The sequence below is a fragment of the Lichenostomus cassidix genome, chromosome 1 (assembly GCF_008360975.1).
Source record: "Lichenostomus cassidix isolate B80296 chromosome 1, HeHo_3.0, whole genome shotgun sequence".
Taxonomy (NCBI): domain Eukaryota; kingdom Metazoa; phylum Chordata; class Aves; order Passeriformes; family Meliphagidae; genus Lichenostomus; species Lichenostomus cassidix.
The window spans coordinates 105,068,695-105,082,590 of NC_139479.1; the positions used below are offsets into that span (position 1 = coordinate 105,068,695).

The window sequence follows — 13,896 nt, forward strand, 5'->3', positions numbered from 1 at the left end:
CAGCCTGAGAGCCTCGTGTTTGTTGAAAATACATGAGAAGTAAAAATATTATGTGCATTTTTTCTGTTCATGTTTTAACTGCCCTCAGTTGTGAGAGTCCATAAACCCAGGGTAACAACACATATATTGAATTAAGCCAGCTTTTGGTGTGTACCTGTTCTTTCATGTGCATTTTAGTGTACACACAAATCACATAGTTAGGGCCCAAGGGAGCCACAGGAGTTTTACATCATTTAATGTTGCTTTTTCATCAAGGAACATTTGTATGAGCACAAAAAAAACACCTCATGTGAACACAAGGGAGTATTGGTTGAGCCCCATCATCAGTCTGATACTCAGTTTGTACAAAAAGCTTCATTAGAATAATTTATCTTCCAATAGAAGAATTATTTCTGAAGTCCATTTTGTAAAGGTCAGCCAGCATCCTAGAGAATTCCAGCTCACATGCCTTATCTCCTTTTACCTTATCTAATCTTAGTGAAACTATCTTTATTAAACACAAAAACCATAATCTTGCACATACTGCAAACCCTGTTTTCTCAGTATGTTGTGTCAGTAAGTTCCAAATTTTAAAAACATAAGGGAAAAACTTGTTACAATTAACAATGCTAAAAAATTTTAGCCAGTCTGCATCCTATCTCACGTGTCAATATCAAGTAAGTGAGGAAAATAAATGAGGAACCTCACAAGCAGAAAATAGTGTTTCACTATTATCTAAAATAAAAAAAGAAATAGTTTTTTGAGGTCAAAGACAAGGATCCCTATTTCATTAGTTTAGTTTTCTTTTTTTTTTTTCCTAAAATGCAATTCATGATCTTTATATTGTATTTTTATATTTACTTTCTGCACATTTAAAGCAACAATTCCCATGACAGAAATTCAATGGATTATCTGGTTGGACACACATGTAGCATGATCTTCATTCCTGCAGGAGATGATGGCAATCAATACCAGCCTCCTGCTGATTAATCTGTGGGTTATGCTGGTGCTTAGTTCTTATTGAAAACCAGTATAGTTCTTCATTTCAGTGCTCTGCCTGATATGTCCCTGTATGGGTGTCTGCTTCAGTCATGCACTTCATCTTTGCTTCACTTCAGCATCTAACTGGTGAATAACCAATTTTTCCCCCAAATATAATGTGCTGAAGGAAGTTTCAGTTGCATCAGGATATCACACACAACATGGTGAATTCTGCTGAAAAATCCCTCCCTTTGAAAGGTCATTGCTATTTCATTTATCTGTTACATCGTCTCTAACCTACCTGTGACTGAAATATGGATCTTATTGTTTCAAACAGGCTGTGATTCCTGAGGTGTGATTTATTGGTATAAACTCCAGGGGCCAATTTCATACACCATTAGACTTTGTGGGAGAAACATGCACCTGTTAATTCTGAAATGCACTGGATTTCGAGGCCAGGGTGTATGTTGGGCAGTGTGGTGAGCGCAGTGCTAGAACACACCAGTGCCCTACGTGTGTGCAAGTGTCCCCAGCCTGCCACCAAGCAACTACCATCTTCAGAGGTTCAGGGTAAAACACAGCTGTGTCAGCCAGCTCTTCACCACCTGCTTTCAGAATTGAGCTTTATATTTCCTTCTCTGAGACAAGCAGACAAAACCTCATCAGCTGACTAGGAATTTCCCGTTACAAGCTTTTGGTTCTGCCATGGTGTGTTGCAGTCTTTCTAGCTTAGCTGTTTGGGATGGAGTGAGGGGCACAGAAACAAGGCAGGGAATTTCTCCAAGATCATAAAACACCAGGGGTGATTGTCGGGCATGGTTGGTACCAGGCATCAAATTTTAAAATGTTATCTCTCACAAAATAGTTCTTAATAAAGTGCAGTGATGAGCTAATCTCCAGTGATACTTTAAAACAAACAAACAAAAATGTTTCTCTCAAATGCATTTCTTGGGGGTTAACATTTGGTTTTTGTGTTAAAGAATGAAGAGGGAAAAGATGACAATGATCCTGGTGGTGGAACACACACTGAGAAGGTCTCCCTGAAAACCAGTGACTCTTTGGAAAGTCTCTATAGTCTGAACAGTGGCCAGAGCTCATCCAGTAAGTACAAGACACCTACGCTTCTTATTCAGTCATTCGATCAATACAGTTCTTGTTTAAATCTGTAAAATCAGAGCTGGTGATCAAAAATGTGATGGTAGAGAGCCCTTCAGTCTGACAGACAAAAGTGTAATTTGGTTAAATGGGTAGCAGCTAGGGTAGATATACCTCTCTCCAGAAATGAGTGTTTTTAAGAGTGGAAATACTAACTGAAGAAAAAAAATAGCATGGATTATAGGGGATGTTACTGGCACATGTGCCATTAACTTTTTATGGGGTTATCATTGCTGCAGTGCTGGGTTTGCAGTCACTGGGTGCAGCCACACAAGCACCCTTCCCTGGCAGAGGGGCTGTGAGTTCATCCTTTGCCCCACAGACTGAGGCAGACAAAGTGTCCCTGAGAGATGAGGGATGTGGGTCTGACCTGGCAGCCTTGCGACAAGATGCAGAGAGACACAGCCCACCTGAAACCCACGAAAACCCTCCTCCATCGGGGTGGTCTGGGTCAGAGGGCAGAGGGGTCTCTGATGAGAAATGTGCCTCCACCTGTCTGTGTTGCTCTGCTGTGGACATTTGCTGGGTGGCAGGGCACAGCTCTCCCTGGTGACACTGCTGTGCCACCCCGCAGGCACCACCCGAGCCCTGAGTGCAGACTGGAGCTGCAGGCCAGACCATTTGCTCTTACAGCTAATCTGGCCCTGAGATGGAACTGTGCACTTAAGCAATCACCTCAAACAAAACCATTTTTATGATCATTTTCTATGACGTGATTTGTGAAAATCGTATATGGGAGTTTACTTCCAGCACACTGCTGCTCTTATCTAAAAACATATTTGGATGGGATATTGCAGAGCTTGCTCAAATTTGTTTGAATTACTCTGCTGATATTTTATTGCTCAACTCGGATAAAATGACAGGCAGAAATGTTGATAAGATTAAAATTTCCCTCTGCAATGCAGGTTTCTTTGATGTTTCAGCTAGCTCTGGAATGAAATAAAATAACTTCTACAGTACTTGTTTTCATTTCTCTGAATAAACAGGAGAAGTTCAGCAGAATTAATTCCCTAAATTGCACTTTTAGGCTACATTTTATTAATCTGCAGAGGTAATATTTCAAAAAGTATGTAAGTAAAATGTGTAGTCTATTAGTATCATCACCAGAAAAAGATTACTGTAGGGAAGATATTAATGAAAGATCTCCTACCCATTTTCTCCTGTCTCTCGTAGCACGATTTTTATTGAATGTAGTTATTCTGGAATGTGTCAAACCCACACAGAATACGCTCTGTCTCTGATTCTGTGGTTTTGAACACTTTCCTCTTGGCTGCAGTGCAGGGTTGCATGTCTGGGCATTGGGGCAGGGGTCTCTCAAGCTTCCTCTCTCTCAGGTGGGGTGACCAGCTGCTCTGATGGCACAAGCAACAGGGACAGCCTCCGCTTTGATGACGAGGTGCCCTACAATGGACCCTTCTGCGGCCGAGCCAAAGTCCACACCGACTTCACACCAAGTCCCTATGACACTGACTCGCTGAAAATCAAGGTGAGACAACCACCAGGATTCCTTCCTTCCCACTAACAATGCCAGGGGGACCATTTTTTTCATGTAAACAATAAATTTCTTAATGAATGTTAACTGTTTAAGCATGTGGAACACTCTAAAAGCAAGGCCAGTCTGGTTTTGCAATGCTTCTATAAGGACTTAGTTCAGACAATGCTGCAAAGCCAACTGCTGCTAAAGGCTTTTTAAGGCACAGAATCCAGGTAGGTACCTCTTCCTTGTATCTACCTACATACCACAGCTTTCCTCAGAGTAAAATATGTGTTGCTTCCCACATACATGGTCTGGAGTAAGAAAGAGTAAAATCTCATGAAACAGGAAGTTGTTTCCCCAGCTTTCTAAGTCACAACTAGGATATATCTGAAGCTCAGTGGCACCCATTGCCTTTAATAAAAAGTTTGCCTTTCCATTAAACTTTTCTTCAAGCCTGCCTTTGAACTATGAATTTTCTTCCAGCCCAGACATGTGAGGGGTGTCTGAACTGTGTGAGTGAAGAGAAGGAGCAACAAACATGGGCCCAGTTGAACAATTCTAAAAAATGCCCAGCCCTTCAGACTACATATGTCTGTAGCCTGGACTTCTTTTCCCTCTTTGTAAATACCTTCATATCTAGATTATATTCATATTTCAGCCTCTTTGCTTCTTCTTCACAGCTTCTTTTTGCCATATCCTCACCTGTATCTCTCACAGACCTCCTCTCCTCCTCTGTGGCCCACATCAGAACTGCTGCTCTGCTGATACTTGCAGTCTTCACCACTTGCCCTCCACTTCCGCCCACATCTAGGGCATTTCTTTTAGAACAGTTTAACTGGTTTAACTGTTTAACTGGTCATGAAATGCCAATTATCTGCTGGCTCACATAGGTTTCCTTTTTAGTCACTAGGTGTATTTTGGAATTACAAACTAATACTCAGGGTTGAAATTCCCTATATTTACCACGCACAGTTTCAGTACCCTGAATCTGAATTCAAAGTGCATCTGCAGCTTGGCTTAGAGCCATTGTCTTATCCTGATCTGCATCCACATCTGCAGCTCCTGAGCTTCAGGAGTATGTAGAATAAAGTGTGCTTATGTAGCTTCAAACAAACATTTGTTTCGTTTCCATTTCAAATGTGCTCACAACTCTGAGCCCCATATTCCAGCTAAACCAGGTCACCAGCCCACAGTCAATCTTGTTCTTGGGTTTGTACAAAAACTGGAGTGACCACTTGACTTGCTGTTCCTTGACTTGCTGTTCCAGACCACAAAAGATGTAAATCTTGGAGCTATGAGCACATCTTAACAACCTGAGCTGGATTTCTAACTTTGTAACAGAATCCAAAATGAAGTAGGCATTTGTTGGATAACTCCTCAAAGGCTTTCAGCATTTTTCTGTGATACATGCCAAGAAGAGATGGCTAATTTTTGAGGCCCTGCAAGCAACTTGTGTAGAGTGTATGACTTTTTAAGAGACTTTTACTTTTTTTACTTACATTATAGAGTGACTGTTTTGCTCAGTTGAGACCTTGGTTCCCACAGTGTGGCTGTGAACACCTTTACCAAAAAGCTCTCTTGAAGTAGCTGTGTTGTCACCCTTTTTAGCACTCATATTTGTTAAGGGAGTTAAATGTTCTTTATTACCTTTGAGAAATGTAGCCAGTGTTTTTTACTGTAAAATGGGTAAGAGTCCACCTTTCACACAGATCAGCTGTCTGTTTTTGAAGACCCTTGAGAGGTTAGATAAGATTACTCCGCAAATGCTTTGGCACATATCTGGAAAATAATCTTACAGTAACCCCTTGCTTTTCGCCAAATCTATGCCCACTGCCCATGACAAAAGTTAATCGCTGATGGAACCCTTTCCCTTTTCAGGGACCAAGTGGAGCACAAAAACAGTGAGAGTGAGAGGGGCTGCTTATGCTCACCTCTCCTTTGCAAAGGTTTGGAGATAAGGAGTAGCTCCCTTTTCTGTAATTATTTTCTTGGGATTTTATGAAAGCAAAGGCACTAAATCTAGGTAATTAAAAAAAGTTACTTTGCACTGACTGGTGCTGGTTTTGGTCCCTAGAGGAAAAGCTACATATAACAAACCAGAGGTATAAGCAGTGGTATGTTTTTTTTAATTGTTCTAGAAAGGAGACATCATAGATATCATCTGCAAAACACCCATGGGCATATGGACAGGCATGCTGAACAACAAAGTTGGAAATTTCAAGTTCATTTATGTGGATATTATCTTGGAGGAAGAATCTGCACCCAGAAAGATAAACCCACACAGAGGAAGCAAAAATACCAAGCCTAAAACATTGCAAGAGCTCCTGGAATGTGTCCACCTGCAGGTCAGCCAACGCGTTTCCCAGCTCTGTTTGAAATGTTCCTTTTCTGTGCGCTTGGGTTTGAATGTCATTTACAGGCAGGAGCAGAAAGGCAGGTTTCAGCAGTTTTGATGTCAGCAAAGCAAAGCAAAGCAAAGCAAAGCAAAGCAAAGCAAAGCAAAGCAAAGCAACCTTGTGTCTCTCTTTTATCTGATGTGAGTGGCTTCTAGAACTGCATTTTACCACATCACATGGCTGGGCTAGGAGACTCCACTCAGAGGGATACTGGTGACTTGTCAGGTCAGCCTGACTGCAGTCCTGTCCCTAAGCATAGATGTGGGGCTATGCACACTTCAGGGACAGGGCTGCAGTCTGACTCCAGTGCCAAAACTGAGAATTTGTGTTTCTAATTTCTTGCGGTCTTCAGGGAGCAGTAGTGTTTTTGCACTATGCTCATGTTGTGCCTCTCTCCCTCTCTGCAACCCTAGATCTTGACTGAGTGTCAAAGTGTAATGAGGTCATGATTTACAAGTAACATTTTTAATAAGGGTAATTGCTTTGCTGCTGATGCAAACACTCCTTTCCCTGGAGCATGCACAGAGTTTTGTACTGAGTTGACACGGCTCAAGGGGACCGTGTGTGACACAGCAGGGCTGAGGGCTCCCTCAGCTTCACTTTGGTTACATCCAGGGGCTCCTCCTGTGCAAAGGCAGAGCACTCCTTTCCTCGGTGTAGGAGTGACCCACAAAAGTCCAGCCACTCAGCAGATTAAATAATTTCTGACAGAGCACTGCCCTGGTCCAGTTTGCTGCTGGACTGTGCTGTACAGGTCAGGCACAGATGCTGAGGCCAGGAGGACTCCCAGGCATCTCTGCCTCTGTCCCCTCTTACTCTCCACCTCTGCCAAAGGTGAGTCAATCAGACTGGAGAATGGAGCCCATTCCAACCTGGCCAAAAAGTAAATGTGAAATTGTGCCTATTCCTCTACTAAACATAGTGCTTGTTTCCATGAGAGGATCTGCTTGTTTCTTTTTGTAGGAATATGCCTCAACCCTCTTGCTAAATGGCTATGAAACTCTAGAGGACTTAAAGGATCTACAGGAAAGCCACCTGATCGAATTAAATATTTCGAACCCAGAAGACAGGGCAAGATTGTTATCAGCAATTGAAAATCTCCAGGACTGTGACAGTAAGTGTTTAAGCTTTGTTAAGAGTCATTTGCCCCAGTATCTTTACCAAAGCAGAACTTATTCCAAACAGCTCCAAAAGGAATTTTAATTTTTTTAACAACATTCTGCAGATAATTGCAGATTTCTTCTCTTCCCTCACTTCATCTCACACTTGAATCCTTATCCAAATTAGCTTTTTCTTGTAGGAAGGTCCTGTAAAAAAAGAAAACAAAAACAAACAAACAAAAAAAAACCCCACTAATAGCTGGTTTGCATTTTTGTCTTAAAATTAATCTAACTTTTGTTGCTGGTGAGCTTTCAAGAGCTGAACATACAGGGTGTGTATATATTGATCACCATTATGTTTTCTTCACTTGTTCCTTTTGTGGGGAGTGCAAAAGCTAGGATATGGAACAGAAAAAAAACTTGTCATGATATTTTAATGGTATTTCCAGACTGATTTTGAGTTTTAAATAATTTATGCAAGTTTTGTAGGGACTACAGCTAAGCATCTATTTAATTAGACACTCAGACAAAACAGGAGATGTTTTTGGCTTCATTAATGTCTGTGCATACTCTTCCCTACCCTGAGCAGTCATGACATCAAATGTGCACTTGCAAGTGAGAAGCATAGGAAAGAGAGAGCAGGAAAAACAATGTCTTCCTGGGATATTTTAATATCAATTTTTGTCAGGCATCCAGTTATTATCTCCTCAGTAGGTAGGCAGCTTTCCATTTTTTTTCTGAATGTTTGGGGTTTTTTTTGGAACCCCATTTAGCTGTTCCTGTTCTTACTCAGCTTCCAGGGAAAGGTTAGGCTCTTGCAAACATGCTGGAGTGCCATTAGAAATGGTTTCTTTGCCCTCCAGGTTCAGAAGTTCTTTCTGGTCGATAGCTTTGCGAGATGACAGGTTTGAAAAGAACTCTTGAAGGGCTGTCTATGTAGAAGCAATGATTGAAAGAGTGAATCCAGGAGAAAAAGGGTTACATTTTGCAGGAATTTGATTGCAGGGAATCTACCTGGAAATCATCTGAAAATGTATATACTGAGTATAGTGTATTCTTTGTGGGAACCAGCCTTGCTGTGTTTTCTGCACCTTTTATTGTGAATGTTTTTCAGTATTTAACACCAGAAAAATAGTAAAGAAAAATGCTAGATTGTAATTTTGCAGCTTTGCATCAGTGTGAAAGCCAAACTGAAACATAATGGTTTCTAACAGACCACACGAGAGCCAAACTGTTCTGTAGTGGTGAGAATATGGTTTGCTATTTATATTCATGGAGTAACAAGAAGCAGAGCAAGCAGCTTTCAATACTGAACTTCTTTTCTGAAGGTGTCTTAACATTTAATGTTCTACATGCACCTGTGCAAGGACCAAACCTAACAAGGTCCTTACATGTCTCATACACTGAAAATTAATAAATTTACCTTTATTATCCACACTGGGTTCTTCCTATATTGGCAGCATAAGATTAAGACACTTTTCCAGGCAAAAATGTGTCCCTGATGTTATCTGCATGGTAGTCTAATAGCTCAAAGTCTTCTAACAGTTCTGGGAATAATAACATTAAATCTTATAAAGTGGTCCATGCTTCAAAATCAGTGATGACACTGTAGTCTTACTTCAAGAGGTGAAATGAATATTTGTTTCACATGCACTTTAGATAGGTATAGCAAATCTTTCCAGTATTCAAATTCAATCCAATAATTTTCCCAGAATTTATGAATGCTCACAAGCACCAGAACCACAACATCTTTATCTGTCAAGCCAGCTATAAGCATTCCTTTAAGTCTAGTTAACTTGTGTAAAACTCATGTATATTTTAAGGCAAGCCATGAGTAAATACTGTCCTAGTTTGAATCTTGAATCAGGGCTCAATCAAATCCTTGCCTTGTCTGGTTGCGAAAAGATCAGAGCATTTGTCATGTGGCTGGTAGGGACAGAATTGAATAACCTGCTCCAAAAAGGAGGATAGTAAAGACTAAAATGGATAGAAGCTATCTGTTAAGTTGTTATAACGAAAGACAGGGCGTCAAGATGATCTTGGGGATAAGCTCAGCATGAGTCTGACGTTGTACGAATCATTTGACCTCTTTGTCCTTCTGTCAATCAGATTGGAAAATTGGGTTGAGAGAGCTGGGTGCTACTGTGAAAGTGAATTCTGCATCTGGACTGAACTTTCCTGGGTCAATATTTTTTTTCCTAAATGGGCATGGCTCAGTCCAGCATAAATGATTTTTTAATTAAAATTGATTTTGTGCATTGCTTAGAAGTGAGCTGCATAATTACCCACAGCTACAAAGCAATCTGTTTACTGGCCAAGAGTATCCTAGATGGAATTTCAGCACTTTCCAGGTAAAAAGTTCACTTTTTTTAATAAGGTTTATGAAAAAATAAGCTAAGGCCATAGACTGTATTTACTGTTCTAAGCTCATCTTTCTCACAGAGCCTGGAAAACTTCCATGTCTTCATTCCATTCATGCTTCCATGAAGCACATGTTTGATTAATGGATGGAGGGTCAGGTATGGCCCAGAGTTGAAATACAAAGGTTTCTGAGTTTTTGTGAATGCTATTATTCAGAGCAGCCAAATGTGCTGGAACATAGCCTCATTTTACTAGATCCTCCTATAAATGTAGTAAAACAAGGTTTCATATTTCTTTAATATGAAATCTGATCTTGTGAGATGTCCAGAGGTTTTTACAGGGCTTTTAATTTCTTTTTCATTCTTTGGCTTTTTCTTGACATTTATTGTCTGTTATGCTAAGTAATTCCTTCATGACACATACTTGTGGTGTATAATTCATTTTGCAGAAAAAACATTTAGTGAGTTTTCTAACCAAAAGACCTGCAGCAGTAGTTTCCACATTATATGCTTAAAGCCATGCAAAATATAGGATTTCTGGCAGTGACATTTTTTTAATCTTACATTTGATTTGGACCTGAATGAATTTGAAAGCAAAAATTTTGCTCTTCTTATACCATGAATTAAAAAGTAAGTTTTATTTAGCAAAAGCTACTACATAGTGTTTTTTAAGCAGGTTTTTCTTCCTAATACTTCTCTCTACCTTCTTTCTACCTTTCCTGGGAGTCCAGACCCAAATTCATCATCTTCAAGTATTTCACATTGCAAGGCTGTCCTAAAACTGCAAGGACTTATAAACTCCTCATGTCCATCCCCCACTTCTCAGATATCTTCTTAGATTTTCTATAAGTTGATCAGACCTATATATTTGGGGCAAAATTCTTGGTTTCCATGAATTCATGGCTGTGAGGAAAAAAAAAGAAGTCTTTTTCATAAAGTATTTCTTAATAGCTTTCCATCCTTCTCCCAGATGGCTTCTAGACAGGAGATGGATGTCTGTGCTTTTGTAGGATGCTATTTTTAAAGTGAAGCAGTTGCTGGATGGTTAATGAATAAAGTAATAAAAGAAGTTTGGAACTTTTTTCTTGACCGTTTCCCAGAACACACGTTTTGGTGTATGCAAAATAGGCTTGATTCTCTTCTCAATTAAATGATTTAAATCAAGAGTTTCATCCCTAAAGTCCAGTGGGTTACACTAGTCTGAACCTATTCTGAGCTAAAGAAGAATTAGACATCATTGGATATGTGCACACAGTTCATTTTATGGAAAGAAAAAAAAAAAACAACCCAAAAGGTGAATATGTGCAATTTGGGGGATAATATTTTGCACTTTTCTCCCCAAATCCATTCCCTTAGCTTACTTTTCATATTTAAGTGCAGATCATACTCTAAATTCCATTACCAATAGTGGAAAAAGATTTGTTCTTTATTTATTGTACTTGGACAGCAAGACAGGTGATAGATAAGGACACAACTTTCAGTTCTCAGTCACATTCCTCACATGAGAATCAGGCACCAAGAGTGCCATTTTTCACTGGGCAGTCCTTTCAGTACATGGGATCACACAGTATCTTGTCAAGGTCAAACAGTGCTCAAAGACAATCTCCCCTTCTGCACTGTGGTACAACTCATTGGCCTGGACATAATATTGCCAGATTTCCCAAGGAAACTCATCTTTGCATGAGTATTAGTATTTTTCACTTTTTTTTCCAGGCACATCTGTTTGCTTCCAGATTTTAGATCAAAAAAGAAGCTTCTCATTTCTGTTTTCACCCCAAGTTCTCACATCAGTTCAATAACTTTTCCCTACCACAAAAGCTATGCCACTGATTTCAGTGAGTGCAGTATTTTAAGTTGCATATCTGTAAATATTCACAAAATATTAAGTCTTTTGAATGCCCAAAGTATTACACAAACCACTTCAGGTTTCTCTGCATCTTTTTCAAGAACTACCTCCCTTTACTGCTTCAAAATGATCCTTTCTGAGTTTGATGCTTTGTGAGTTCTCATTTTATTTTCACACTGAGATGGTCTAACTGGTACAGGTGATATATGGCCTGTGTACATGCATAGGAGGTCTGGCTTCATCCTCCAGGACTCACTTTGTTCAGTGGTGCCCAGTGACAGGGCAAGGAGCAATGGCCATAAATTAAAACACAAGAAGTTTCTTCTCAACATGAGGAAGAACTTCTCTACACTGAGGGAGGCAGAGCACTGAACAGCTGCCCAGGGAGGGTGTGGAATCTCCCTCTCTGGAAACATCCCAAACTCACCTGGACCCATTCCTGTGTCACCTGCTCCAGGTGACTCTTCCTTGGCAGGGGGGTTGGACCAGATGGTCTCCAGAGGTCTGTTCCAACTATCCTGTGGTTCTGTGATTTTGTGATTCCCTTTAGTTATTGAAAGGTGCTGCTCAGTACGGCACCACTGCGCCTCCCAGGAAGGCTGGCAAGAGACTCAGCCTAAAGCACTGTGCACTTAGCCCAGCTCTTCTGGACAAAACTCACAAAGGCAAACTCTCGGCACACTCATGAAGTGTGGTTTGCTATTGGGTGACCTTCTTTTTGTCCAAGACAAAACCCAAGCCTCCCGCTACTCATCTGGTTTAAACTGACATAACTGCACAGGAGTCAGTGTGACCTCTGCACATTCTTGAGCTGAATTCCCTTAAACCCAAGCTTAAAGTGCTTCCCTAATCAGGACTTTAACCTCATGAGAAAGGGGAAAAGCGCTGGTGAAGGAAAAAAGAAATCCATCCCTGAACGTGTCGTGCACATCTAAGTCATTGAATAACAAAAACTCATTTTAAAGGTCTAAAGAGCGAGGAAGAGATGCATCACACATCTCTTACCAAGGCTAAAGGCCTCACATTTTTTTCAGAAGTCTGAATATAATCCTACTGTCTAAAGGAGTACTGAAATATATGTGTCAAAATGATGCATATCTTGGGCTCTTCTGGCCATATCATAGACAACAGTGACTGAGAGCCATTTATCTTATGTGAAACTGCTTTACTGTAGAAAAATGATAGGATTTCCATTTGTTGATAAGATAGTTATTTCTGATGATTCCGCAACATCTAACGGCAGTTTAATTTTATCGAATCCTGTTTTCTGTGCAGTGTAGCTTTCTTCTGATGTCCAAAAGATTAAGGCAGCAAACCTACCTTTCCTAAAGTGGGACTTGAACATGTACGTGTTAGAGAAAGGACTTCAGTAGAACTCAGTAGAAGAGTCAAAAGCTTAAAAAAAAGAAAGAAAAAGAACAAATATTGCTTTGCTTTTCTTGTGAAGCAACATCTAAAATTGCATGCTATGTATATTTATAATACTCAGTATCCTGTTCAAGTGGTTTAGTAGGTGCTGCATATTATTTAAGGCTGCTTTAAAGAGATAAAAAGGTACCAAAGTTTGCTTTCAGTCTTTTCTTCTTAAAAATGGAGGGGGAGGGGTGTTCCTCCAACTTTTTCTGCTTAGAATGAAAAGTAGAAAATGTAACATTTTTACTGTCTCAAACACCTGAATACTTTTGATTTTCAGTTTTTCATGCAAGAAAATTCATCTACTGTTACAGGAAGTTTTACATGTTTGTATGTCTTCTAAATAGAAAATTCATGTTTCCCTAACTGACCTAAATTCAGGTTAAAAAAAAAAAAAAAAGAAATCTCAGTTCCAGGCTTGTCTGTGCATTTTTCCCTAAAATGCTCTAGGGAGACATTGATAAAAAAAATTAGGATCTGTTGTTCATATAGGCACTGCTAAGATTATCTAGACAACTAGTTACAGTGCACTAATACAGTGACTGAGACTGCATTTTCCTTTTAATCCACTGGTTACTCGGTCTCCTCTCCATTGTAAAACAAACAAAGTGAATGGAGGCTCCTCTCTGACCTTGAAAATGTAAACAGGATTAACACTTTTTAGGTCAGAGCATGCCGGGGCAGCAGATGATGCTGGAGCGGCAGATGAAAAGGCAGCGAGCGGCATTAGGCGGCCGAGGGGATTAGGGGGAGGCGGCAGGGCAGGAGGAATCCCAGTGCTGCACAAGCCCTGTTCCCTTTGCCCTGCTGGGATGGTGCTGCCAGCAGCGACAGACACACTTGGGACAAGGCTTTACTGGGGCACTGCTGGTGTTTGTGCTGAACTGCTGCTGTCGCTGCCAACAGCAGCGGGAATACCTTCACCGGAGTGTGCCTTTGTAATTCCTTCCTGACTTCAATCAGAAATCAATTGGACCCTACATGATCAAATATTTTCCCTGCAAAGAGAGAGATAACATTTGACACGACAAACTGTGTTCTGTAAAGTGAGAAGGAGATCAAACAGTTACAGATATCAATTAAATCTGCCACAACGTGTACTCCTTCACACAAGTGCAATTAACTATTATTGGGAGCAAGATGGAACTTTTATTCCTTAGAAAATATTTAAAGCAATTTTTTTTATTTT

General features: G+C 40.3%; 1 protein-coding gene across 2 annotated transcripts in view; it reads left to right on the forward strand.

Moving 5' to 3' along the window:
• SAMSN1 (SAM domain, SH3 domain and nuclear localization signals 1) overlaps positions 1-13,896 on the forward strand; it is an 83,135-nt gene that overhangs the window by 66,228 nt on the left and 3,011 nt on the right. For both annotated transcript variants that reach the window (XM_085075007.1, XM_085075019.1), the window contains 4 exons: positions 1,941-2,061; positions 3,450-3,601; positions 5,731-5,937; positions 6,952-7,102. In XM_085075007.1, the coding sequence (XP_084931133.1) occupies positions 1,941-2,061; positions 3,450-3,601; positions 5,731-5,937; positions 6,952-7,102 (631 nt within the window). The remainder of the gene's footprint in view (positions 1-1,940; positions 2,062-3,449; positions 3,602-5,730; positions 5,938-6,951; positions 7,103-13,896) is intronic.